We start from the raw sequence: 25,484 nt of genomic DNA on the forward strand, positions 1-25,484 counted from the left end.
CCCCTTTGTGTCAGAAGTCCATTTCACCATTGTCAACATGATGCCCTTGCAGAGATCCGTCAATGGTGTGGTAATTAAGGCGAAACTTGGGATAAACCGCCGGTAATACCCCACAATTCCAAGAAACGCCCTCACTTGCTTCTTGGAGAGGGGTTGCAGCCACTTCTGAATTGCCTCGATCTTGTTTAACTGTGGCTTGATTTCACCTCTCCTGACTATGTAGCCTAAGTACATGGCCTCTTCTTTCCCAATGGCATACTTTTTTGGATTTAAGGTGAACCCAGCTATCCTTAACGCATCCAGAATCACCTGTACCTTTGGGAGATAACTACTCCAGTCAGGGCTGAAAGCGACAATGTCATCTAGGTACGCTGCGGCATATTTCTTATGCAGAGCCAAGTTCCGATCCATCGCCAGCTGGAAGGTAGCTGGAGCCACCTGTATACTGAAGGGCATTCTGGTGTACTGGAAACATCCATCAGGTGTCGAGAAGGTCATCATCTCCTTGGCACTCTGGGACATGGGAATCTGCCAGTAGCCCTTCATCAGGTGGAGGGTTGTGATGTACTTCGCAGGCCCAAGTCACACAATGAGTTCGTTCATGCAGGGCATTGAGTACGCATCAACAATGGACACCTCGTTCAATCTGTGGTAGTCGTTACAAAATCTCCACTCGCCGTCAAGCTTCGGCACAAGGATGATGGGACTCGACCATCCACTTTTTGACTCCTCTGTCACACCGAGATCTAACATTCTCTTCACCTCCTTTGATGTTATCTTCCAGCCTGCTTTGGGGATTCTATAGGGCTTGAGGTTCAACCTTACATGCGGCTCTGTTAACACATCGTGTTCCACGACCTGTGTACTACCTGGCAAAACTGAGAACTGGTCATGGTTCCGCTGCTGCAGTTCTCGACACTGTTGCTTCTGGGTCAGCGTTAGAGTCTCCATGATTGTGAAAGCCTTCACTTTGGCTTCGGGACAGGCCCCCAGGCAAGAAGCTTCCAGCGATTCCCGATCTTGTCATAGAATCATAGAATCATAGAATCGTAGAGTTGGAAGGGACCTCCTGGGCCATCTGGTCCAACCCCCTGCTCAAAGCAGGATTCGCTAAATCATCCCAGTCAGATGTCTGTCCAGCCTCTGTTTGAAGACTTCCATTGAAGGAGAACTCACCACTTCTCGTGGCAGCCTGTTCCATGGTTTAAGCAAGTTCACATGGTACACCTGGTGCGGCTTCCTGCGTCCGGGCTGGTGTAATTCGTGCCACCAAGTTTTTCCAACACCTTGTATGGGCCTTGCCACTTGGCTAGGAACTTGCTCTCGACCGTGACGATAAGCAGTAGCACTCGGTCCCTGGTCTGAAACTGCCTCAGCCTCACTGATCAGTTATACACCCTCGCCTGTGCTTCCTGTGTCTGGAGAAGATGCTCCTTCACAATAGGGATCATGTGCGCCATCCTCTCCTGCAAATGGGCGACATGCTTAATGACACTCCGGTGGCGTGACCTTGGCTTCCCAGGTTTCCATGACAATGTCCAGGAGCCCTCGCTGATGTCAACCGTACAAAAGCTTGAATGGCAAGAAGCCAGTGGAGGCCTGTGGGACTTCTCTGATGGAAAAGAGCAGAAATGGAAGCAGATAGTTCCAGTCTCGACTGCCCTTCTCAATGACCTTCTGGAGCATGGTCTTCAAGGTCTTATTGAAGTGCTCCTCTAGGCCATCGGTCTGCGGATGGTAAACTGAAGTTCGCAACCGGGCAATCTGGAGGACTCTACCCAGCTCCCTCATCAGTTTGCTCATAAAGGAGGTTGCCTGATCCGTCAAAATATTTGGCAGGCCCATCCTAGCAAGCTCCCAGGCGATTCTCTTAACCAAAGAATTCCTTAGTGACACAGATTCAGGGTCCTGGATCCCATAGTTCATGAGCACTAGGATGTAACGATGGCCCCGTGCAGATTTAACTAGGGTACCTACTAGGTCCATGGCATCTATTATCTATTTATCTATCTATAATATCTATCTATCATCTATCCATCATCTATATCTCTATCTAGTATCTATTATCTATCTATATTTTTATCTATCTATATTTCTATCTATCATTATATTTACTTTTTCACATCATTTTTAGGATAACCGGCTTCAAAAATGTCCAGAAAGTGTTGGAGAAATTGTGCACAGTTCTTCAAGAATGCAAATCTTTAGCACATTTAGAGTAAGTTGTTTTCTGAAGATCTTTATAATGAACATTGCGTAGTAAATCGATAATGATAATGCTTCTATAAAAATACCTTTTGGTTTCTTGCAGTTTATCTGACAACAGATTGGAAAATGATGGAATTTCTGAAATAACCAAGATTTTTTCTGAACTAAAATGTATTCTTTCAGTCAAGTAAGTTACTGTGAAGCTTTAGTTTTTGGATTTCACGCCTCCCATTATGCCAGTCAGAATATCACCAGTGTTCCATGCTAATTAGTATCTGTCAATGTGTGCCAATTAATTGAAAACCACACACTTAATTACTGGCTGACTTTAAGCTGGAGAGCGGCGAAACAATGCCCTTTACATTGGACACGGCATTTGGATACAAGGCAAGTGCAGCATGGGCAGACATACCATTGGTGCAACCTGGGGCCCAAGATGTAACGGGGCCATTACTACCTCCAAAGCAGGTGGAATGGTTTATTATGATGAGTTATTGGATTGCCAAGGGTCTCTATAGTGTTATAGCTTAGGGGCCTCTTATGTCTATGTCCATGTCGTGAAGGGCAGAGGACTGACTACACCTTGGCACCTAATGAGCTATTGCTCTCCTTATGGGAGCCCATGGAAAAAAAAGTCACAGTGGACCTCCTGCCAGCTAAAGAAGTGTATAAAACATTTTAACTGAATAAATTCTCCCTTTGGCCCTGTGGATCTTGGCATTTGTCTTGGCTGGCACTGCGCTGGAGCTCGATCTGCTGCAGCTTTGATGCACAGTGCCAGGCAGTGCGATGTGAGCAGCCCCCATATATCACTTCCTATGTCAGTATTTTGCTTTATCAGTAGAGGTCCAAGCTAGGACACTGTCTTGGTTAAATGAATATTCAGGCAACAGATCCCATATTTGCCTAGAACCACTGGCAAATATGGGATTTGTTGGGTTGTGTTGCCTAGAACCTAAAAGGTCTCCGTTTTTTTGTGAAGCTCACTGAAATCTGAGAAGGTTATTAATGTTGTAAAATATATTGTGGCCAATTTCGTAAAATATATGGCCTAACTTTGGCTTAATTTGTGTCCAAAAAATTGCGTGGACCATTGGAAATTAGGGGGAGGAAAGGAACTTGGCCTAAACCAGCAGTCTAATGTATATGGGGACCTCCTGATTCTACTCAACAGGAGATGTTGGGGGGAAAGAAGGATCCGGCATGCTCAGTTTCCAAGGGAAAGAAGGATCTGGCACATTGGGTTTCCTGGTGAAAGAAAAATCTGGCTCGTTGGGTTTCCTGAGAAATGAAGGATCCTGCACATTGGGTTTCCAAGGGAAAGAAGGAACTGGCACATGGTTTCTCGATAAAAGAAGGACTTAGCATATTTGGTTTCTGGGGGAAAGAAGGATTTGGCACTTCGGGTTTCCTGGGGAAAGAAAGATCTGTCATGTTGGGTTTCTGAGAAATGAAGGATCCGCCACATTGGGTTTCCAGGAGAAAGAAGGATCTGGCACACAGTTTCTCGATAAAAGAAGGACTTAGCATATTTGGTTTCTGGGGGAGAGAAGGATTTGACACATTGGGTTTCCAGGGGAAAGAAGGATCTGGCCCATTGGGTTTCCTGGTGAAAGAAGGATCTGGCATGTTGGGTTTCCAGGGGAAAGATGGATTCAGCATATTGGGTTTCCAGGGGAAAGAATGCTCGAGCATGTTGGGTTTCCAGGGGAAAGAAGGAACTGACACATTGTATTTCTGAGGGAAAGAATGATCAAGCATGTTGGGTCTCCAGGGGAAAGAATGCTCCGGCACATTGGGTTTCCTGGGAAAAGAAGGATCCGGCTCATTAGGTTTCTAGGGAAAAGAAGGATCCGGCGCATTGGGTTTCCAGAGAAAAGAAGGATCCGGCGCATTAGGTTTCCAGGGGAAAGAAGGATCCGGCTCATTAGCTTTCTAGGGAAAAGAAGGATCCGGCGCATTGGGTTTTCAGGGAAAAGAAGGATCCGGCGCATTAGGTTTCCAGGGGAAAGAAGATCTGGCACATTGGGTTTCCAGGGGAAAGAAGGATCCGGCGCACTAGGTTTCCAGGGGAAAGAAGGATCTGACACATTGGGTTTCCAGGGGAAAGAAGGATCCGGCGCACTAGGTTTCCAGGGGAAAGAAGGATCTGACACATTGGATTTCCAGGGGAAAGAAGGGTCCGGCACATTAGGTTTCCAGTGGAAAGAAGGATCTGACACATTGGATTTTCAATGGTCAATAATGGAAGATAAGCGGCTGCTAGTGTAGTCTGACAGCGGTTCTCTCATAGAGAGAAAACTAGCATTCCATGTATGCAGGATTCAGGGCTAATAGCTACATGATCATTTGTCCAGCAGCAATGTACAATGTGGATGTGGGCTTATGACTAGACAGTCTAAAGATGTGTCAGATTTTATCAACCAGCAAAGGGCACTATGATCATTTTAGGGTATTGCAAGACTGTCTAGCCTAAGTTTGCAATTAGTGATGAGCAAGTATACTCGTTACTCAAGATTTCCCGAGCATGCTCGGGTGATCTCCGAGTATTTGGATGTGCTCGGAGATTTAGTGTGTCACTGTAGCTGCATGATTTGCAGCTGCTAGACAGCCTGAATACATGTGGGGTTGCCTGTTTGTTAGGAAATCCCCACATGTATTCAGGCTGTCTAGCAGCTGCAAATCATGCAGCTACGGCGATAGAAACTAAATCTCCGAGCACAACCAAATACTCGGAAATCTCGAGTAACGAGTATACTCGCTCATCACTATTTGCAATGTGTAGAAGTTAGACAGCTTCAGTAAGTCAGCCCCAGTGTTTTCTGTTTGTTTGTGTCTTTTTTTCCTTTTTGGATTGTTTACACATATATAATTTCTTTTGGAACAGTTTGAGTAGAAATCGAATATCTCTGGGTGGCATTATGTGCTTAGCTGAGTCTTTGTCTCTGGTGAAGAACCTGACCGAAGTCACCATTAGGTAAGTTCATGATCTATTATCGCCTTATTTTCTGGTTAATATCCAGTTTAAAGAACTTAACAAATGTTTTTCTGCTCTGTAGATTAGGAAGACAACAGAAAGTGCTGCTAACATTTCAGGAATCCAACAGGTAAATATAGAAAGCTTATATGGATCATAAGCATGGCATAATTGGCTGAATTACATAATTGATATGTGACAAGAATAGGTAGGTATATATAGATATATAGATATATTATTATATATAGATATATTATATATAGATTATATAGATTATATAGATTATATTAGATATAGATATATATTATAATATATATTATATATATTATATTATTATATTATTATTAGATATTATTATTATTATATTATTATTATATATTATATATATAGATTATATTAGATATAGATATATATATTAGATATATAGAACGCACCGTTAGATGGTTGCTAACTACTTCCGTGTTCTGCCCTGTGACGATCTGTTCTGTGTCAGGTGGTAATTCTCTGCTTCATTTGACCTCATGTCAACACAGCGGCTCTTCCTCTTCCAAACTGCTCTGTCGACAGGACGTCATGGTGACTGACAGCCAACTTCCAGCATTTAGGCAGGGCAGAGATGGAGTTCAATCAGCAGTGACACCCCATTGACCGAGTAGAACGGAAGTGAAGAAGGTGCTCTGTTGACGTGACATCACCAGAAGCAGGAGACCACTCAACCAAAACAGATCTTTGCAAGGCCGAATAAGCAGGTGGTTAGCAACTACCAAAACCAAGCCTCTTCTGGGCACAAAGGTGTTACAGCAAATAAACAGTTCACTTAGCAGCACATATGTCAGTGCGGGCTTATCGGAACAGATTACAGTCCTTTCTCCGGGAACAAACTTCAAAACACAGAGGAGGTACGATCCCACCAGTCTTGGTAAGATAAGGTACAGTCCCACCAGTCTCAGTAACATGAGGTACGATCCCACCAGTCTCGGTATCTCTTTCAGCCTGAGCTCCAGCAGCTTCAATTGCCAAACAGAAGTGTTCAACTCCATGCACATTTCACACTGAACAGGCTGCAGCTTCCATTTGTTACTCTGCAGCTCCAACACAAAGACTGCTCAGCTTTCCTAGCTGACCTGTGCAATCTCCATTCAGAGAGAAACGCTGCCTTGTCTCACATTTTGGGTGGTCACTCACCAGCTTCAACACACTCCAGTCTTCTTGACTGGAGAAGAAGGACACAAGTTGAACCCATATTCTAGTTCTTAGTCAAAGCTACTATATTCTGTGTATAGGGAACACCCTGAGAAATGAGATCAGGAATCAAAGAAAATCTCGGAATAATTACCAACCCCATCCAAAGGACACCACAATAATATGCTACACAAGTTTTCTTCCTCAAAATGATATTGGGGTTTGCTGTGGATTGTTGGCAATAATCCAGGGGCTTGCCCTGATTTTGTTTTCAGAGGGATCCTCTGATAATGGGCCACTGCACACATACAATGGTGCAAATTCAATGGAATAAAGTGCAGACTGACTGCTTGTTTTGATACTTAAGTTGTACCAGATCTCCAGTGCACAGGTAGGAAACGGGGCTGACTTAGCAATTAAATCATGCAATCAGCAGCCCGTGCTGAAAAATAAAGTGTTTTGAGTTGAGCACAGACCTGGAAAAGCGGCAGGGGCAAGAAAAAATTATATCAGTAAGTTATGTAATTTTCTGTTCCAGGTTGCACTAACTATTTTGTGTTCCTGGGAAAACTTATTTTATGTTGTTTAATTTATAGGGAAGGATCTTTTATGATCCAGAATGAAAACAGATCTGCATCACTTCAACCATCAAAGTCTTTCAGGTGAATAGAGATGACGACTATGCCTTTTGTGCATTCACACTGGGCAATTTACGTTTACATTTTTGCGGAAATCATAATGAATGTGTGCTAATAGAAACACCTGCTTCTGTATTAGTGTGATGGTAGTGCAGTGTTCACTAATTTCACCCACAAAGAACAACCCGATGCTGGGATTGGCCAGCGCCAGGACATAATCCTTCATTGTATACGCTGCCGTATTGAGTACTGAATGCTAGTGTTAGTGGGAATTAAAGGACCAGCAGACATCAAAACGGGGCTGCCAGCCCAAGCACTGCGGTCCCCAGGAATCTGCCCAGGGACCAGAGACAAGGACATCTCGGGCCGCTAACATTCCACTGGCCAGCTTTTCCCCCATCCCTGCTCTGGTGGACTCTGCATTAAAACTGGTATACAAATCGCCCATCTTGATGAATTTTCCCCTTAGTGTGTATATTCTCTGGAGGTACAACATGGAGTTGTCTTTTAGCCCCTTCCATCCTGCCCCCACTGTAATTACATGATGACGAATATGAGAACAATAAAGCTGTCACCATTGTTTGGCTGCATATTCAGGGCCTAACGATTCTGTATCATTCTTCTCTCTGTACGTGTTTCTTTGAAGTCTGACAGATTACCCCATGACTTCCAGGAAGCTAAGGCGGCTCTTGCTGGCACTGATCAAGTGTTCTGATCTCGCACGGATAAAGTATGTACTCGTTTCACAATGTTCTGTTCTATTGCAGCATAATATATTATAACACTTCACAAGACATTAAATAATTATTGATTAATACAATGCTTCGGGTTATATGTGTCATTATTATGACATGGACAGACTTTGGCAAACATAGAATAGAAAGATTTCACAGCCGTTATTGGACTCAGAAGCAATTTGGTTGATCAGAGCGTCCCTTTTTACGGATCAGGCCTGGCCACTAAAGTTTATGGGGATTTGTTCAAAAACGGTTCAAGAATGGAAGACAGACTTTATACTTCATTTTCCATCTGCGTTTCATATGTTTTTAACTGTTCCATTATTAAGAGTTAGGCCTCTTTCACAGGTGTTTCAGACCGTTGCACTGTGTCTGGCTGCAGAGGGTCTCAGCAGTTTGCTTTGCAGACTTCTTCCTGGTCTTTCTGACTCTAGAACCCAGTGTCAACCTTCCCCCGGCTCTAATGGACACACCTGGATCTGGGTGTTTATAACTCACAGCTTTCTGCAGGGAGTTGCCGATGATATTTCCAATTCCCTGTTGAAGCTTAGAGCTATAGCAGTCGGCGATCTTTCTCGTTAATATTTGGAGGATGTCTGTGTTCCTCTCTGAGTCTACTCAAGCTATGTGTTCCCCTTGTTTGTGTATCCCATCTGTCTTTAGTTATAGTGGGGAGTGACCAGCGCTAACCCATCCTTCCCTAGACATCTGTGTTTCTCTCTGTCTACTCAAGCTAAGTGTTCCCCTTGTTTGTGTATCCCATCTTTCTTTAGTTATAGTTGGGATCGACCAGCACTTACCCCGTCCTTCTCTAAGCAAGGCTTACTGCTAAGGTCAGGCAGGGATTAGGTATCCTGCTCGGCGATAGGTGCAGAACCTACATAGGGACGCTTCCCTAGTGTTGGGTTCCCTTCCCCTTATCCCTTTGTGATGCACTTAGTCTTTCCTACACCTTGCGTGACAGCCTCATTCACATGTCAGTGATTTTCTGAAAAGAGATAATCAGTCCGAGTTTCATCAGTGTTTCATTAGATTTTCATCAGAGTTTGGTCAGAGTTTCATCCGTTTTTCTATGAGCAGAAAAAAAGTTTCTCCACTTTCTCCCATCAATCAGTCCATGAAATGGACAGCACTCTGATGGCACCCAAGTGCTGTCCAATTTTTTTTTTCATGGGCCCATAGAGTTTGATCTGACACTTGGATCACAGCGGACATGTCTCCGAGATTTTGCACAGACCACTAAGTCCGCAAAAAAATCACAGACATGTGAAAAACCCCATAGACAGGTAACACTTGTATGAGAAAAACTGACATGTGAATGAGCCCTTAATTGATAAAAAGGTCAGACAATCCACCAGGTTCAATTTTTTAAAATGGGTGAGAATAAACGGATGCAACACGGAGGAAAAATGGATGATACATAGAAGACAAACATTTAATTTAATACAAATGTAAAATTGTAAATAAATGTGTGAATGAAGCCCAGATGTCATAATACAAGCTGCATACATGACGAATAGATATCTTACACCTAATAAAGATGCTGTAATATCAATGTCAGAATGGCTGTGTTATCTTTTATTAAAGTTTATCTCAATCTCTGCCAACTTAGCCTGATTGACAGCTCCTCAGTGTCCCTCCTGTATGCTGCAGATGATCCTCTGCCCACCTAGCCTGATCGACAGCTCCTCAGTGTTTCTCCTCTATGATGCAGCTAATCCTCTCCCCACCTAGCCTGATTGACAGCTCCTCAGTGTCCCTCCTCTATGATGCAGCTGATCCTCTCCCCACCTAGCCTTATTGACAGCTCCCCAGTGTCCCTCCTCTATGATGCAGCTGATCCACTCTCCTTCTAGCCTGATTGACAGCTCCTCAGTGTCCCTCCTGTATGGTGCAACTGATCCTCTGCCCACCTAACCTGATTGACAGCTCCTCAGTGTCCCTTCTCTATGATGCAGCTGATCCTCTCCCCACCTAGCCTGATTGACAGCTCCTCAGTGTCCCTCCTCTATGATGCAGCTGATCCTCTCCCCACCTAACCTGATTGACAGCTCCTCAGTGTCCCTCCTGTATGCTGCAGCTGATCCTCTGCCCACCTAGCCTGATCGACAGCTCCTCAGTGTTTCTCCTCTATGATGCAGCTGATCCTCTCCCCACCTAGCCTGATTGACAGCTCCTCAGTGTCCCTCCTCTATGATGCAGCTGATCCTCTGCCCATCTAGCCTGATTGACAGCTCCCCAGTGTCCCTCCTGTATGCTGCAGCTGATCCTCTGCCCACCTAGCCTGATTGACAGCTCCTCAGTGTCCCTCCTGTATGCTGCAGCTGATCCTCTGCCCACCTAGCCTGATCGACAGCTCCTCAGGTGTTTCTCCTCTATGATGCAGCTGATCCTCTCCCCACCTAGCCTGATTGACAGCTCCTCAGTGTCCCTCCTCTATGATGCAGCTGATCCTCTGCCCACCTAGCCTGATTGACAGCTCCTCAGTGTCCCTCCTCTATGATGCAGCTGATCCTCTGCCCACCTATCCTGATTGACAGCTCCTCAGTGTCCCTCCTCTGTGCTGCTGCTGAACCTCTGATCATTTAGCTTAATTGGCAGTCCCTCAGTGTCCCTCTACGCTGCAGCTGATCCTCTGCCCACCTAGCCTCATTAACAGCTCCTCAGTGTCCCTCTATGCTGCAGCTGATCCTCTGACCACTTAGCCTGATTGATAGCTACTCAGTGTCCCTCTTCTGTGCTGCTGCTGAACCTCTGCCCATCTAGCTTAATTGACAGTCCCTCAGTGTCCCTTCTTTGTGCTTCTGCTTAATCTCTGCCTACCTAGCCTTATTGACAGTTCCTCAGTGTCCCTCCTCCTTGCTGCTGAAAACTGACATTGCTCAGTACAAGCTGCATCTGTCAGTCAGGACCTGGGAAACTGAATCCTCTTGTTTTCATGACCTCTATCAGTGGACTCATAAAATATTCATCTTATTATAATATCAGAATTGTACAGCCATTATGACATGGATCTTTAAAGTAAGTACACCAACCTCATCAGGTCAAATAGATCTAATTATTAATATATACACATATATTATGGAGAAATCTGGTGACAAAACTTCTTTAAATTATTATCCAATGACCACAGACAAACAGCGGTATCACTAATCTTTTTTTTATCTCTTTCTACAGTTTGTCCAACAATGCACTGAATTGCCAAATGATTGAAATCCTGCTGCATCACTTCCCACAGCTTCCCCACTTGACGAAGCTTAAGTAAGGCAACACTGTAGATATTTGTCTGTGGATGCCCCATAATGTATAGCCCCAGACTAATGTGCCTGGCAGTGACTAATTACCTTTCCTCCATTGAAAACATATGCACGCTCACCACAACTAAGCATGCATGTGCATGGAAAGATCAAGATGAATAGTTTGCAGCTGAATGAGAGTTTGGTCTGCACTTTGTATATCTTAAAGGGGTTGTCCATACTTGTCATTTTAAGTCTGCAATCTCTCTATGTGACTGCAGACTTGTGAATCTTCTCAGCACGCACCATGTGCGCTGTCAGGATTCTCCGGGACCTGGCGGTCTTGTGTGCAATTTGCATTCAGGTGGTCACATGCCGACTAGTTGTGTATGGTCTCTCTAAATACAAGCGATACGTCTAGTCGGCATGTGACCGTATGAATGCAAATTGCACCAGCAGCGGAGAATCCTGACAGCGTGCAATGTGCATATAGAATGACTGCAACATGAGCCCAAAACCTGGACAATCCCTTTTAGAGCACAACAGGAGCATCAATTTTTCTTACTATTTTTTCCCCGTCCACGGAACCAAGCATCCAGTGTGAACATAACCTTATATGTGTAAGACCGTAGCTTCTGGATGATTCACGGGGCAATCATTTCTTTCTTGTGCTCTCAGCATCATTACAGGCGACCTTTCCCTGGGCTGTGTGATCCTTCTGGCCAGCTCTATCAACATCTGTGACCGCATTACAGAAGTTGACGTAAGGTAATCAGCGACTTCCGCTACTACATCGAATATTCTAAAAGGGGTTCTCGAGTCTTGAAACATCCTTGTTCCCCAGATGCAATTTAAGAAACAAAATAAAAAACTGTGCTTTACTCACCGTCCTCAGGTCCAACACTCAATCATGGACCAGGGGAGGGTGAGTAGTGCTAGTTCCCTTTTTTTTTTTTTTTTTTTTAAACAAACGGCAACCAGGAGACAGGGATTTTCTGAAACTAACATTTTTGGAACAAAACCTTAGATATTTAGAGCTATTTACATGGGTCCCAACCAAAAAAATCTCGATTCATATTATAAAGTATTTTTTCACATTTCTAATGCTGGCAGCTTCTTACAATGGCTGCAATTTATTTTTTAACGAAAGTTGTTTTCCTCTTTGGTGACAATTTAAATTCATCTATTTTGGGCTTAAAATCATTATTGTAATTGGGTTTCATTGAAAGTTTTGTATCGTTTGGCTTTTACAGCCTCAAGGTGTCCCTGGACATTGATGCGGTCTGTGGTCATCAATCGGTCCAGAGGTGCTCAGAAAAGAGTGTCAAACTCTCCTTCCAGCCTGCCAAAACGCGCTCACTGATAGATTCTCAGTTAACTCATTCTGTAGCCAGCAACACAGAAGCTGTAGAAGGCAAAGAGTGCAACATTTGTAATAAAACCCAATTGCACAAATAATTTTTAGCCCCTAATTTGTGCTTTAAAGTAAAAAAAGTAATAATTTTCTTAAAGGGTGGGGTTTATAATTAAATAGATTTATGGAATACTAATAGAATATGCCATAAATGTCTATTTAATAGCAGACTGGATGCAGGACCCTGAAGTGTTTGATGAAACATGTTATCATACCACATAGGAAGTATCAGGGTCATAATTAGCTATAAATTAAAAAATGAATGTTTGGTTAATCTCATGCATATGATAACGAGTCTCTTGCTTGCAGATCTCCTAAGTATATCTGCTTCCATTTACAAAGGCAGCAGAACGCCAGCAAGGTTTTTTGCAGGTATGTAACAGTGGAATATATCACGCACGCTTCTGTAGAAATGCTGTGAAGACCCCCGCAGCATCGGTGGCGGACCCTACGGGCAGCACTATATGCCTCCATTATTTGGACTGGCAGCAATCTGGGATGTGTTCTCTAGGAAGCATGCTTGGCAAGCAGTTTTTTCAGTGAATTTGCAAAACAAGATGTTCCATTATCTCCTGAAATAATCTGTAGCAGCGACTTGAAATCAGCTCATGCTAAATATTTCCCATATTTTTAGATGATTTCTTTTTGTGCATTTTTATTTGCCTTTTAATTTTATTTATTAAAAATATTCTTGATGTGTCACATGACAACCACTAGAGGGGGCTATATGCAGTTTATACTTTTACAACAACCATAAAGCAAAGTTAGGCACACAGTGTACGAATACATATTCAACTGCAAAAAAAGACTAAATTTATATATATTATATATATATATATATATATATATATATATATATATTAATGTACAGATACATGTGTATAGAGCAAGTGAAAAAAGTGTTAAACACGTGACCTATATTCTATGTAAGTATACTTCTAAAGATGATATTGGCATGAAATTCTCACCAGATGTTGGCAGCAACCCATCCAATCCAAACAGACAAAGATATTAAAACATAGATGTCCATAAATTAAGTTGTGTGTAATAATGAGAAATGATGCAGGACAAAAGTATTGAACACATGAAGAAATAGAGGTAAGAAAAGCCATGGAAAGTCATGACACCGGCTGAAATCTGTCAGTATTTAGGAAACAATCCTACCACTTAGTGACAAATATTATCAGTTGGTTCACCTGATGGTCTATAAAAAGGTATCTCATTACCAAGTTACCACACAAGAAAACATTCCATGAGGGGTAAAGCCAGTGAACTGCATCAAGACCTTTGCAACCTTATTGTTGTAAAACATACTGATGTTCTAAACTACTGAAGGTTCCAGTGAGAACCATTGGGGTCCATCATCCGAAAGTGGAAAGAACAAAATTTCACCATAAACCGGCCATAGCCAGATGTTTCCAGCAAGGTTTTCGGCAGAGGAGTGAAAAGAATTATCAGAAGAATTGACCAAGAGCCAAGGACCTCCAGACAGACCTGAAATCAGTAGTTACAATTGTTTCTAAGAAAACAAAATGTAATGCACTCACCCCTCCATGGCCTGTATACACACGCTCACCATGCAAGACTCCAATGCTGAACAAAAAGCCTGTACAAGTGCATTTAATGTTTGGTCAATAACATTTAGACAAGCCTGTGAAATACTAGGAGAATATAGTCTGGGCACATGAGACCAAAATTCAACTCTTTGGATGTCAAAACACACACCATGTTTGGAGGCCAAGAGGCACTGCACATCACCCCAAAAACACCATACCAACAGTGAAGTTTGGAGGTGGGAACATCATGGTGTGGGGCTGTATTTCAGCATACAACACTGGCAAACTTTATGTAACTGAAGGAAGGATGAATGGATAAATGTACCGAGACACTCTTGATAAAAATCTGTTTCCGTCTACCAGGATGATGAAGATGAAACGAGGGTGGACATTTCGTCAAGACAATGATCCCAAACACACAGCCAAGGAAACTCAGTGCTGCTATAATGGTCCAGTGAATCACCGGATCTGAAGCTAATAAAAAATGTATGGAAGGAACTAAAGCTCAGAGTTCATAGAAGGGACCTTTAGGACGTAGTGTTTGTGTGGAAGAATGGGCCAAAATCACACCTGAGCAATGCCTGCGACTAGTTTCTCCATGCAAGAGACATCTTGAAGCTTCATCACCAACAAAGGCTTTTGTACGAAGTAATAAATACATTTCAGTAGCGTGTTCAATCCATTATCTCGGTGTCATTTCTCATTATTACACATAATTTATGGACATCTCTGGTGATTTCTTTTCCTGTGTGGATTGGATGAGCTGTTACTGACATCTGGTGAGAATTTCATGTCAATAGCACCTTCAGTAATAGATTAATTTAGAAAATTGGTGACGTGTTCAATTCTCATTTCACCCGCTGTATATTCTGTTATCTTATATTACACCAGATGTAAAATTTTGTTTGTAAGTTGTAAAATTGTAACTGCATGAATAAGCTGCCGAGAAGCGCAGTAGTGTTACATGTCAGAGCTGTCAGTCAGCGTGACAGCTACAAGATGTATTATAACTACAATGATGATAAAATTGTTCTTGTCTTTCAGATTTAACAATTGTAACATTGGTATGAATGATATCACAAACCTCATGAGGATACTCCAGCAGAACCCTCGCCTGTTTGAAGTCAGGTATGTCTCTTGAAATCCCTTTGCTTTTCTTGTCTTGCGCACACAAAAGAGAAGAAGAAAATGGTAAATTTTAACTATGTTTTTTTTTTATTTAAAATACTCTTCACAGCCCTTATAATTCTTATGATTTGCCCCTCATCGCATATACTTCAATCTATAAAGTATATATTTTTTAAAGATTAATATTAATATAGGGAATTTAGATAGTGAGCCCCATCGGGGACAGTGCCAATAATGTCTGTAAAGCGCTGTGGTATTAATGGTACTATATAAATTAGTAAAATAAATAAAAATTAACTAAATAATATCACTATGCAATGATAAGGAGCACAGTAGCTGAAGAAATATGGCCATTCATTGATTGGATAATGCCACCATAATGTCACAAGTGTGTCATATCCTCCTGGGAGATCTGGGGTTAGAAGATCACTACGAAATGTGAATCGTAGATCTTCCATTTAGCCTGTGTGTTTGTGTCACAAATTATATGGATTTGGTTTCCTTTGGTGCTAAAGAGGTTAACGATCCTTTCTATGCTGGTCAGGAGCTTACAGCTCCATTTTCAGCTGCTTCTGATCTGGTCATTGCCTCTCTCTATAAAAACTGTCCAGGCCCTCTCTGTCTTGCTAGTGAAAGGTTTGCTTCCTAGCTCCTTGGAGACGCTGTGCTGTTGTTGCTACTGGGGATTGTTGCGTGCTGTTCTGGGGTGTATGCTTTCCTCATTGTCCTATTCCAAATTGGTTGGTACGTTCCTATCCTTCCCTATATACTTCTTAACCTTTGGTGAGTGTTTGTATATTTGTTGCTTTATGTTATCCCTGTTTCGCCTTTTTGTCTTGATCACATTACATTTCTGCTCCAGGCCTCATGGGGTGAGGGACGGGTTCAACAGGAGCATAGTACAGTAAGGTCGGAGACTCAGACCTCTCTACCTTCAAGAGTACCCCCGGGACAGGGATAGTTAGGGTGCCAGTTGCAGGGACAGTTTGATGTCCCCTTCCTTACCGAAGACTGTCATACCGTGACATGTAGAGTAACCAAATAATACCAGCATACGACTGAGCAAAACCACCATGCCAAGTAATATATCTATGTAAAGCCCGAGTAATACCACCAAAGAGTGACAGAACAATATTGCCATATAGTGACAAAATAAAATTACCGCATAGTGCCTGAACAGTATTGCTATTATTATTATCTGAATAATATTGCCATATAATGACAGAATAATAATAATGTTATTATTCCATCATTATTCCATTATTACAAATTGAATAATATTGCCATATAGCGATTAAATAATATTGTTTTATAGTGCCTGAATGAATAATATTGTCATATACTGTATCCTCCCCCATCCCTTGTAGACTGTGTGCCCTCGAGGGCAGGTTCCTCTCCTCCTGTGTCAGTCGGTAACTTGGTTTATGATTACTGTATATGTTTTTTATTATGTATACCCCTTTTCACATGTAAAGCGCCATGGAATAAATGGCGCTATAATAATAATAATAATAATAATAATAATAATAAATAGTGAATTAATAATAATGCCATATAGTCAGGACCCAGGTTTATACGTGCCTTTGAACAACAGAGTCCCTGTGCCCCTCTTCACTTTCCTAGTCGCCTTCCAAGAGGTGGAACTTTTTTATTTCTCATTAGTGTTGTATCAGGGCTTGCTCTTTGCGGCATGAGCTGTTTTGATCATCACCATGCTCCATACAACTTTCTGATCTCTTACTATTCCATTTTTGGGGGGATGGGAGGTGACCCGAAAAAAAAATGTTTCGGCATTTTCTATACTGGTACTTTTTTTTTGTTTTGGCGTTCACCATATAAAATAAATATTATAATATTTTAGATTTTATTTACATTGGGGGAAATAAGTATTTGATCCCTCGCTGATTTTGTGGGTTTGTCCACTGACAAAGACATGAACAGTCTATAATTATAAGGGCAGGGTAATTTTAACATTGAGAGATAGAATATCACAAAATAAAATCCAGAAAATCACATTGTATAAATGATATACATTTATTTGCATTTTGCAGTGACATAAGTATTTGATCCCCTGCAAACCATGAGGCTCCAGGTAATCCACACAGGACTGTGCTATCCACCATCTTAGGTAACATAAAATAAGCACTCGGTGGGTATACCCCGATATGAGGGGGACTAGATACAGAAACAGGATGGATATATCAGGCAGGACAGCATGTAACATCAGAGGACTAAAGGCGGACATAACTACAGGAATAAAGCACTGAACTGGAAGTCATGTCCAGATTATATGTACAGCCAGGAAAACCTGTTTACACAGGATCTTTATACACAGCATGCTCCGTATATAGCGGAGTGAGGAGTGATAACACGTTACCACAGGTCTGTGTACGTGATAAGTGTACAGCACAGGAATGGAGCCTTTATACAGATGCCACATACCGTATATAGTGAGAGTAACCTGGCTGCACTGGATCTGTACACCCAGCATCATCAGTATGTAGCAGAGACGAGGTCACATACAGGTCACCAGACTCCATAACTGGGAAGGAGGGATATAATCAGCACACAGCAGGGTCATATACACTGCACAGACATGATACATGTACCATCCAGTGTCTCTAATACCGGTGACTTCCCACTTCCATTATAGCAATGGCAGACACTGTATGTGTCCATGCTCTGTCCCATCATACATATAGCCAGAACTCATGAGGACTGGCAGAAATGTGATATAACAGCCATGTCTGCAGGGAGGTCACACAGAAGCTGCCTATGCAGTGTGTGAGGCAGACGCATGAAGGAACATGGCAGCTACCTGAATTTCTGAGGTAATGTTGCTCACAAATATAATCTAGGCGCTGATACTACACTAGTACCCGATATCTGAGGTGAATATGGAGCAGTATCTCAGCCACGTCTGCAGGGAGGTCACACAGGAGCTGCCTCTACAGTGTGTGAGGTAAAATGTAGCAGACACCTGAAGGAACATGGCAGCTGCATGAATTTCTGAGGTAATATTGATCCCATATATAATGTAGTAGCTGATACTACACTAGTACACGATGTCTGAGGTGAATGTGCTCCTATCATCTGTAATGTGAGGTGATAACCCCAGTATAATACTCCCTGAAACTGCAGACATGTTTCCTTCAGTTCATCCTCACAGTAACACACTTTAACATCCCTGCCGACATCACTGCATGGTTTCCCATCTTACTCACCACTCCAGGAAAGGCTGTGCATTCTGTCCTCTGCCTGCCCCATGCTGTGGGCCTCATGTCCTTGCTTGCTGCATACTTCCTGGCTGTATGCTTAGGATGGAGCTGGCACTTCCTGAGTCTTATAGAAAGAGAGTGCACACCCCTAATTTGGTCTCAGCCTATTGCCAAGAGGTATTGTGTACTTATGGCATCTCCACCCTCAGGGAGATGTCTGAGCAAAAAACTCTGTCAGCCTGTACTTTGCTGCTGATGTGCCAGTGTTATGAATGAGTCACCGAAGGAGGAAAAAACAAAAATACAAGCTAAGTCCAGAAAACCGGAGAGGTTGGTAGTTATCGGATTGCAGACCCCTGATCCTATCCACAACAACTAGCAGTAGCCGTGGGGGGTTCCTACGATGCCCTAGACCCCTCGATAACAGCCGGAGAACTAAATAGGCCTAAAGAAAGAAAGGGGAAATCTAAACTGCCCCAGAGCAGACCCCCAAAGCAATAGGCAGCCCCCAACATATAATGACGGTGAAGCAAGATGAGAACACTAACACAGATAGAAAGATAGGCTGAGCAAACCATGGGGCCCAAGCTAACTAAAAAGGACAGGACAGAAAAGCTGCTGTCTGCAATACGTAAAAAACCTTACCAAAAAATGTCCCAACCGTCTGATAGGAAAAACAGGCCCTGAAGTCGCTAGGACTTCAAAAAGACTATATCAGCACTCAGGTAAATTCTGAAGACAGAGCAAAGAGACAAACTGATCAGAGACAAAAATGGAACTCAGCACACCCCCGACCGGGGATGGCTGAACTCCAAAAAACAAGGGAAACAAAACTAATAAGTTCAATAACAGAGCAAAAACTTATCTTTGGGAAGCAGGAATCAGACTGGTCTCCAAGAATCCAGCAGAGAAATCACCAGCGACTCAGAAGGGCGTCGGCTGCCTTATATCCAGTCAGAATTTCCTGTTACCCAGTCATCATCTACCAGATCAGGTGTTTGTTAATCAGCCTCACTACCTTCCTTCACCAGAAAAGGGAGTTCATCAGACATCGACGGTGAAGGGGAAAATGAACTCACAACAGCCAGGTCTTGTTCTGATTTCTGCCTCTCTGGGGGCCGCATACCCAGACCTGTTTCTGTGCTCATTTTGTTTTGTGTTCCACCTCCCTGAGGGCTGCATACTCAGGCCTGAACTCAGTGTCTTGAGCTTGTTTCTGTATCCGTCCTTGTCTGTACCTAGTTCATTCTTTGTACCTGTTCATGTTCTTGTCTGTTTCCTTCCCTATTCAGCTTTGTGTAGCCTTGTGTCTGCTCTTTGCTCGGCACCCTGCGGTGCTGCTCTGCTCTTTGCTCCGCACCCTGCGGCGCTGCTCTGTTCCCGTCCTGTGGGTCATTGTCCTTCTAGTCTAAATTGATGCTTAACATTCCCTGTCCCTCCAGTCTGAAATGGTTCCTACCTGTTCTGTTATACTACTCATACCTGCCTGTGTTCCTGCCCTACCCGTCACGGTTCCGGTCCCTCTTGTCTGAGCTGGTTCCTACCTTTCTCTTATCCTACCTGTGCTTGCCTGAGTGCCAGCCGTGCCCGCCTGCCTGAGTGCCAGCGGTAACCAGCACCTGTCATTAGTATTCTGTCCCCAGTGGGATCAGCTGCTACAGCCAGACACCGCCCTGGAGTGGTATCTGGCAGCTACCTGCCGCACATGTCTAACCTCACCATCAGTGGCTACAGTGAACAACAAGGTAGCTGCTTAGTCACGCCCTTCCATGGTAGTCTGGTTTGTGGCTCAGTGGGGCCACAATCCTCGCTCACGCCAACCTGTCAGAGCGCGAGCGTTACACACACCAGGCACAGACATACTGAGCTCTTTCCTTTTAAAGCAACATCACTCTTGCTTAAAATCTACACCTCTATACAAACAAAGCTGCAGGAGTTAAAGGTCCAGCCCTCCCAAAGTCATGTCCTTCTCTGCCTGGTGCATCAGTGGTTTCTAAAGGAGTGGCTCAAAAAGAAGAACATTAAGGTCATGGAGTGGCCTAGCCAGTCTCCAGACGTAAATCCCATAAAAAACTTATGGAGAGAGTTGAAGTTCCGAGTTGTTAAGAGACAGCCTCGAAATCTTAATCATTTAGAGATGATCTACAAAGAGGAGTGGACCAAAATTCCTCCTGACTAGAGTTGAGCGTCTTTGGTCGGATCGGGTTTCCTGAAACAAAATTTGTTTCAGATGAAACTGGTCCGACTAGGGCAAAAAAGGTCGGAGTTTTGTCCGAAACTCGACCCCCAATGCAAGTCAATGGAGAATAAAAGTTGGCATTGAGTGGATGAATGTCATCCGCTCAATGCCGACTTTTATTTCCCATTGACTTGCATTGGGGTCGGGTTTTGGACAAAACTCCGACATTTTTTGCCCTAGTCGGACCAGTTTCATCCGAATTAAGTTTTCTTTCATTCGGGTTTCACGAAACCCGATCCGACCAAAGTCGCTCAACTCTACTCCTGACGTGCGCAAACCTCATCAACTACAAAAAAGTCTGACTTGCCAACAAGGGTTTTGCCACCAAGTATTAACTCTTGTTTGCCAGAGGGATCAAATACTTATTTCTTGCTGCAAAATGAAAATAAATGTATATAATTTATACACTGTGATTTTCTGGATTTTACTTTTGATATTCTCTCAATGTTAAACTTAACCTACCCTTAAAATTATAGACTGTCCATGTCTTTGTCAGTGGGCAAACTTACAAAATCAGCAAGGGATCAAATACTTCTTTCCCCCACTGTACATTATGGGAGAATGTCTATCTTTTAGGTCTTATTACTTCCTGTCCATATGGGATAAATATTGTGAAATTCTATTCAGACAGTTATACACACATACCAAATATGTTATTTAATTTTTTTCTATTTTATATCACTCCGGAAAAAAGTTTCTTTTTTCTATTTTTCACCATTTTTTTTTTTGGTTGTTTTTTTTACATCTTTTTTAATTGATCCTTATAGCGAATTTGAACCTGCAATGGTCGTACTGAATTGCAGTGTATTGTAAAATTCTGCCGTTTCTTAATACCGTTTTTTTTTTTCCAGCATGTGCTCAAACAATCTATCAGAGGACGGCATCCTGCAGTTACTTATGTCTATAAAAAATGTGACGGAGATGAGCGCCAGGTAAGAGAGAAATGACTGAAGTGTAAAGCATGGATTTATACAGTTAATACATAGGAGATTTATCAAAATCAGTGCAAAGGAAAAGAAGAACATTTAACCCCTTTCTGTAGACCACCACTCATTTTTTTTCTCTTTCTTCCAGCTCCCAAATTGCAAAATACTATTTTTTAATATTTTGTATTTTTTTTAGCGTTTGCTTTAGTGAGGTGCAGTACTGTTTTGGACCTAAAGATGTCAGCGTTGTAACTGTTATCGCAGTATAATTGCCATATATAGAAGGGACAATATTCGCGGGGTATAAATTATAGGCTTCATGTAAATGATGAGGGTAAGAGAAGTATTTTTGCAAAAGGATGGTAAAAATTCATGATTCAAATGCAATAATTATAATGAAAGCGCAGTGTGCGTGAAGGTGGTCCGAAGGTCCACAGGCTTCGAGGTGCTATCCATGTGCTGCGTTGATATAGCACAATACAATGGAATTTTTTTAATTATGTGGAAACTGATAGAACAACCTCTGCATAAGAAACGTAAATTGCTGCATAGCAGATCTACAGATCTGTGGGGGTCTGACTGCTGATTGAAGGGGCCATAGCTCTCCAGTGAGAGCTGCATCCATCCCCCTTACTGGTCAGGGGTCTGTATATATTGTTATGGCCGTACTGGGTAGTGCTGCTCACTACAACTCAATGCCATCCCGGTGAATGGGACTGCACTGCAGTAATACGGCTCTTTTTGGTGAGATGGATCATTTGGCTCCACTTACCAGAAAGACCCGGCTCTTTTGGATCCCAAACTGATCCCTATTAAATGTGTATTCATGCCCGGGTGAACATGTAAAATCACCGCAGTCCTCTTTGGTCACGTCGGAGGATGAGCATTGTTGTTTTATTCCCAGTAAATTGCAAGTGGCTCTCACTGGGGTTCAGGCTCCCATTGTGATCAAAAGGGAGTTAGCTCTTTGTGCCGAATCACTCGCAAACGATCCATCATTGTTGAAGAGAAGTTGCCTAAGTAGCCAGAAGGGCAAAAGTTAGGAACCGTCCAAGTGTGGGCGTGAAGGTGTCGGTAGTCGGCTCTCTGTGCCGGACCAGTTGCAAATGCCCCATCATCGTTTAAGAGCACCTGCCTAAGTAACCAGAAGGGCAAAAGTCAGGAACAGTTAAAATGTGTATGTGAAGGTGTCGGTAGCCTGTTCTTTGTGTCGGATTAGTCACAAATGACCCATCATCATTCAAGATAAGTTGCTTAAGTAGCTGGAAAGACAAAAGTCAAGAGCAGTCCAAATGTGGGTGTGAAGGTGTTGCTAGTAGTCTTTTTGTGTCGGATCAATCTCGAACACCCCATCATCGTTTAAGTGAAGTTGCCTTATTAGCGCGAAAGGTCAAAAGTTAGGAACTGTCTAAGTGTGGGTGTGAGAGATTTTGATAATGGAGGAAAGTCTTAATCAGAGTATCAAAGTGTGAGCAGAAAGAAGCCATCAGAAAACAGATATCCCATTCTATTCACCAAGCGAGAACCTAAAGAGTTTACAGCTGCCATGTGTTAGGCCAGTGTATGTTGGGTATACTATTTTTGATGTGTGGTATAGCAGTGAAACGAACAGATAACTGCAGTACACTTTTTTTTTTTAGAATGGAGCCTATTGCGTTGCGATGGATGCCGATGCTTGTCTTGTGTTGCGATGAATGCCGATGCTTGTCTTGTGTTGCGATGGATGCCGATGCTTGTCTTGTGTTGTGATGGATGCCGATGCTTGTCTTGTGTTGTGATGGATGCCGATGCTTGTCTTCTGTTGCGATGGATGCCGCTTCTTATCTTGTGTTGTGATGGATGCCGATGCTTCTCTTGTGTTGCAATGAATGCCGATGCTTGTATTGTGTTGCGATGGATGCCGATGCTTGTCTTGTGTTGTGATGGATGCTGATGCTTGTCTTCTGTTGCGATGGATGCCAATGCTTGTCTTGTGTTGCGATGGATGCCAATGCTTGTCTTGTGTTGTGATGGATGCCGATGCTTGTCTTCTGTTGCGATGGATGCCACTTCTTGTCTTGTGTTGCGATGAATGCCGATGCTTGTCTTGTGTTGCGATGGATGCCGATGCTTGTTTTGTGTTGCGATGGATGCCAATGCTTGTCTTGTGTTGCGATGGATACCGATGCTTGTCTTCTGTTGCGATGGATGCCGCTTCTTGTCTTGTGTTGCGATGGATTCCGATGCTTGTCTTGTGTTGCGATGGATGCCGATGCTTGTCTTGTGTTGCGATGGATGCCGATGCTTGTCTTGTGTTGCGATGGATGCCGATGCTTGTCTTGTGTTGCGATGGATGCCGATGCTTGTCTTGTGTTGTGATGGATGCCGATGCTTGTCTTCTGTTGCGATGGATGCCGATGCTTTTCTTCTGTTGCGATGGATGCCGATGCTTGTCTTCTGTTGCGATGGATGCCGATGCTTGTCTTGTGTTGTGCTGGATGCCGATGCTTGTCTTCTGTTGCGATGGATGCCGCTGCTTGTCTTCTATTGCGATGGATGCTGATGCTTGTCTTCTGTTGCGATGGATGCCGCTTCTTGTCTTCTGTTGCGATGGATGCCTGCCGCTTCTTGTCTTGTGTTGCGATGGATGCCGATGCTTGTCTTGTGTTGTGCTGGATGCCGATGCTTGTCTCTCTGTTGCGATGGATGCCGATGCTTGTCTCTCTGTTGCGATGGATGCCGATGCTTGTCTTCTGTTGCGATGGATGCCGATGCTTGTCTTCTGTTGCGATGGATGCCTGTTGTGAGTTCATTTTCCCCTTCACCATTGAGGTCTGATGAACTCCCTCTTCTGGTGAAGGAAGGTAGTGAGGCTGATTACCAAGCACCTGAGCAGGATGATGATGACTGGGTGACTGGAATTGCTGACTGGATATAAGGCAGCCGACGCCCTTCTGCCTTGCTGGTGATCACTCTGAGGGATTCTAGGAGACCAGTCTGATTCCTGCTCCTCAAAAGCTAAGTTTTCTGCTCTGCTTTTTGCATTTGTGTTTTGGTTTTGTTTTGCCTTGTTTTTCTGGATTTCTGCCATTCCCTGCTGGGGTGAGCTGAATTCCTTTTTGCTCTGTCTTCAGAAAATACCTGAGTACTGATATAGTCTTTTTGAAGCCTAGCATCTTCAGGGCTTTTTTCCCTATCAGTCTGTTGGCTCTTGTTTTGATAGGGTTTTGGCGGATTGCAGACAGCAGCTTTTCTATCCTGTCCTATTTAGTTAGCTTGGGCCTCATCATTTGCTCAGCCTATCTTTCTATCTGTGTGAGTGTTTTTTCATCTTGCTTCACCGTCATTATATGTTGGGGGCTGCCTATTGCTTTGGGGTCTGCTCTGGGGCAGTTTAGATTTCCCTTTCTGTCTTTAGGCTATTTAGTTCTCCGGCTGTGATCGAGGGGTCTAGGGCACCATAGGAACCCCCCACGGCTACTGCTAGTTGTTGTTGATAGGTTCAGGGGTCTGCAATCCGATAGCTGCCAACTTCTCTGGTTTTCTGGACTTAGCTAGTATTTCTGTTTTTGCCTCCTACGGTGACTCATTCATAACAGAATCACCAGCCCTACCGCAGATCCTAGGGTACTCAATAGCAGGAAAGAATTGTAAAAAAAAAAAAGTGTGTATATTTTTTCCTCTATATCTCTGAGGCCGTAGGGGGAATTTTTTTTTTCTCTCAATGGAGATAAAGCAATTGTCTGATCGTGTGGAGCAGCTCGCTGCGGACGTGCGGGGAATTTCCGCCTACCTTGCTCATTCACATGCTGCTGAACCAAAGATCCCTACTCCTGATGTGTTTTTTGGGGATCGATCTAAATTTTTGAATTTCAAAAATAATTGTAAATTATTTTTTGCCTTGAAGCCTAACTCGTCAGGGAGCTCCGCGCAGCAAGTTAAAATTGTCATCTCTTTGCTGCGTGGCGATCCCCAGGATTGGGCGTTTTCTTTGAAACCAGATGATCCTATTCTGACTGATGTGAACGCATTTTTTCAAGCCTTGG

At 43.2% G+C, this 25,484-nt stretch overlaps 1 protein-coding gene and 1 long non-coding RNA gene across 2 annotated transcripts in view; one reads left to right on the forward strand and one right to left on the reverse strand.

Moving 5' to 3' along the window:
• Nucleotides 1-25,484, reverse strand: part of LOC141096077 (uncharacterized) — a 138,495-nt gene that overhangs the window by 78,098 nt on the left and 34,913 nt on the right. Inside the window, exon 4 of the long non-coding RNA XR_012233567.1 lies at nt 15,033-15,109. This is a non-coding gene — a long non-coding RNA (uncharacterized lncRNA). The remainder of the gene's footprint in view (nt 1-15,032; nt 15,110-25,484) is intronic.
• Nucleotides 1-25,484, forward strand: part of NLRC5 (NLR family CARD domain containing 5) — a 109,478-nt gene that overhangs the window by 39,780 nt on the left and 44,214 nt on the right. The window contains exons 15-25 of the mRNA XM_073582465.1: nt 2,135-2,218; nt 2,312-2,395; nt 5,096-5,185; nt 5,268-5,315; nt 6,964-7,029; nt 7,652-7,735; nt 10,920-11,003; nt 11,657-11,746; nt 12,702-12,764; nt 14,993-15,076; nt 21,385-21,465. Of these exons, the coding sequence (XP_073438566.1) occupies nt 2,135-2,218; nt 2,312-2,395; nt 5,096-5,185; nt 5,268-5,315; nt 6,964-7,029; nt 7,652-7,735; nt 10,920-11,003; nt 11,657-11,746; nt 12,702-12,764; nt 14,993-15,076; nt 21,385-21,465 (858 nt within the window). The remainder of the gene's footprint in view (nt 1-2,134; nt 2,219-2,311; nt 2,396-5,095; nt 5,186-5,267; nt 5,316-6,963; nt 7,030-7,651; nt 7,736-10,919; nt 11,004-11,656; nt 11,747-12,701; nt 12,765-14,992; nt 15,077-21,384; nt 21,466-25,484) is intronic.

The sequence above is a fragment of the Dendrobates tinctorius genome, unplaced genomic scaffold (genome assembly GCF_039654945.1).
Source record: "Dendrobates tinctorius isolate UK_male_01 unplaced genomic scaffold, ASM3965494v1 ptg000009l, whole genome shotgun sequence".
Lineage (NCBI taxonomy): Eukaryota > Metazoa > Chordata > Amphibia > Anura > Dendrobatidae > Dendrobates > Dendrobates tinctorius.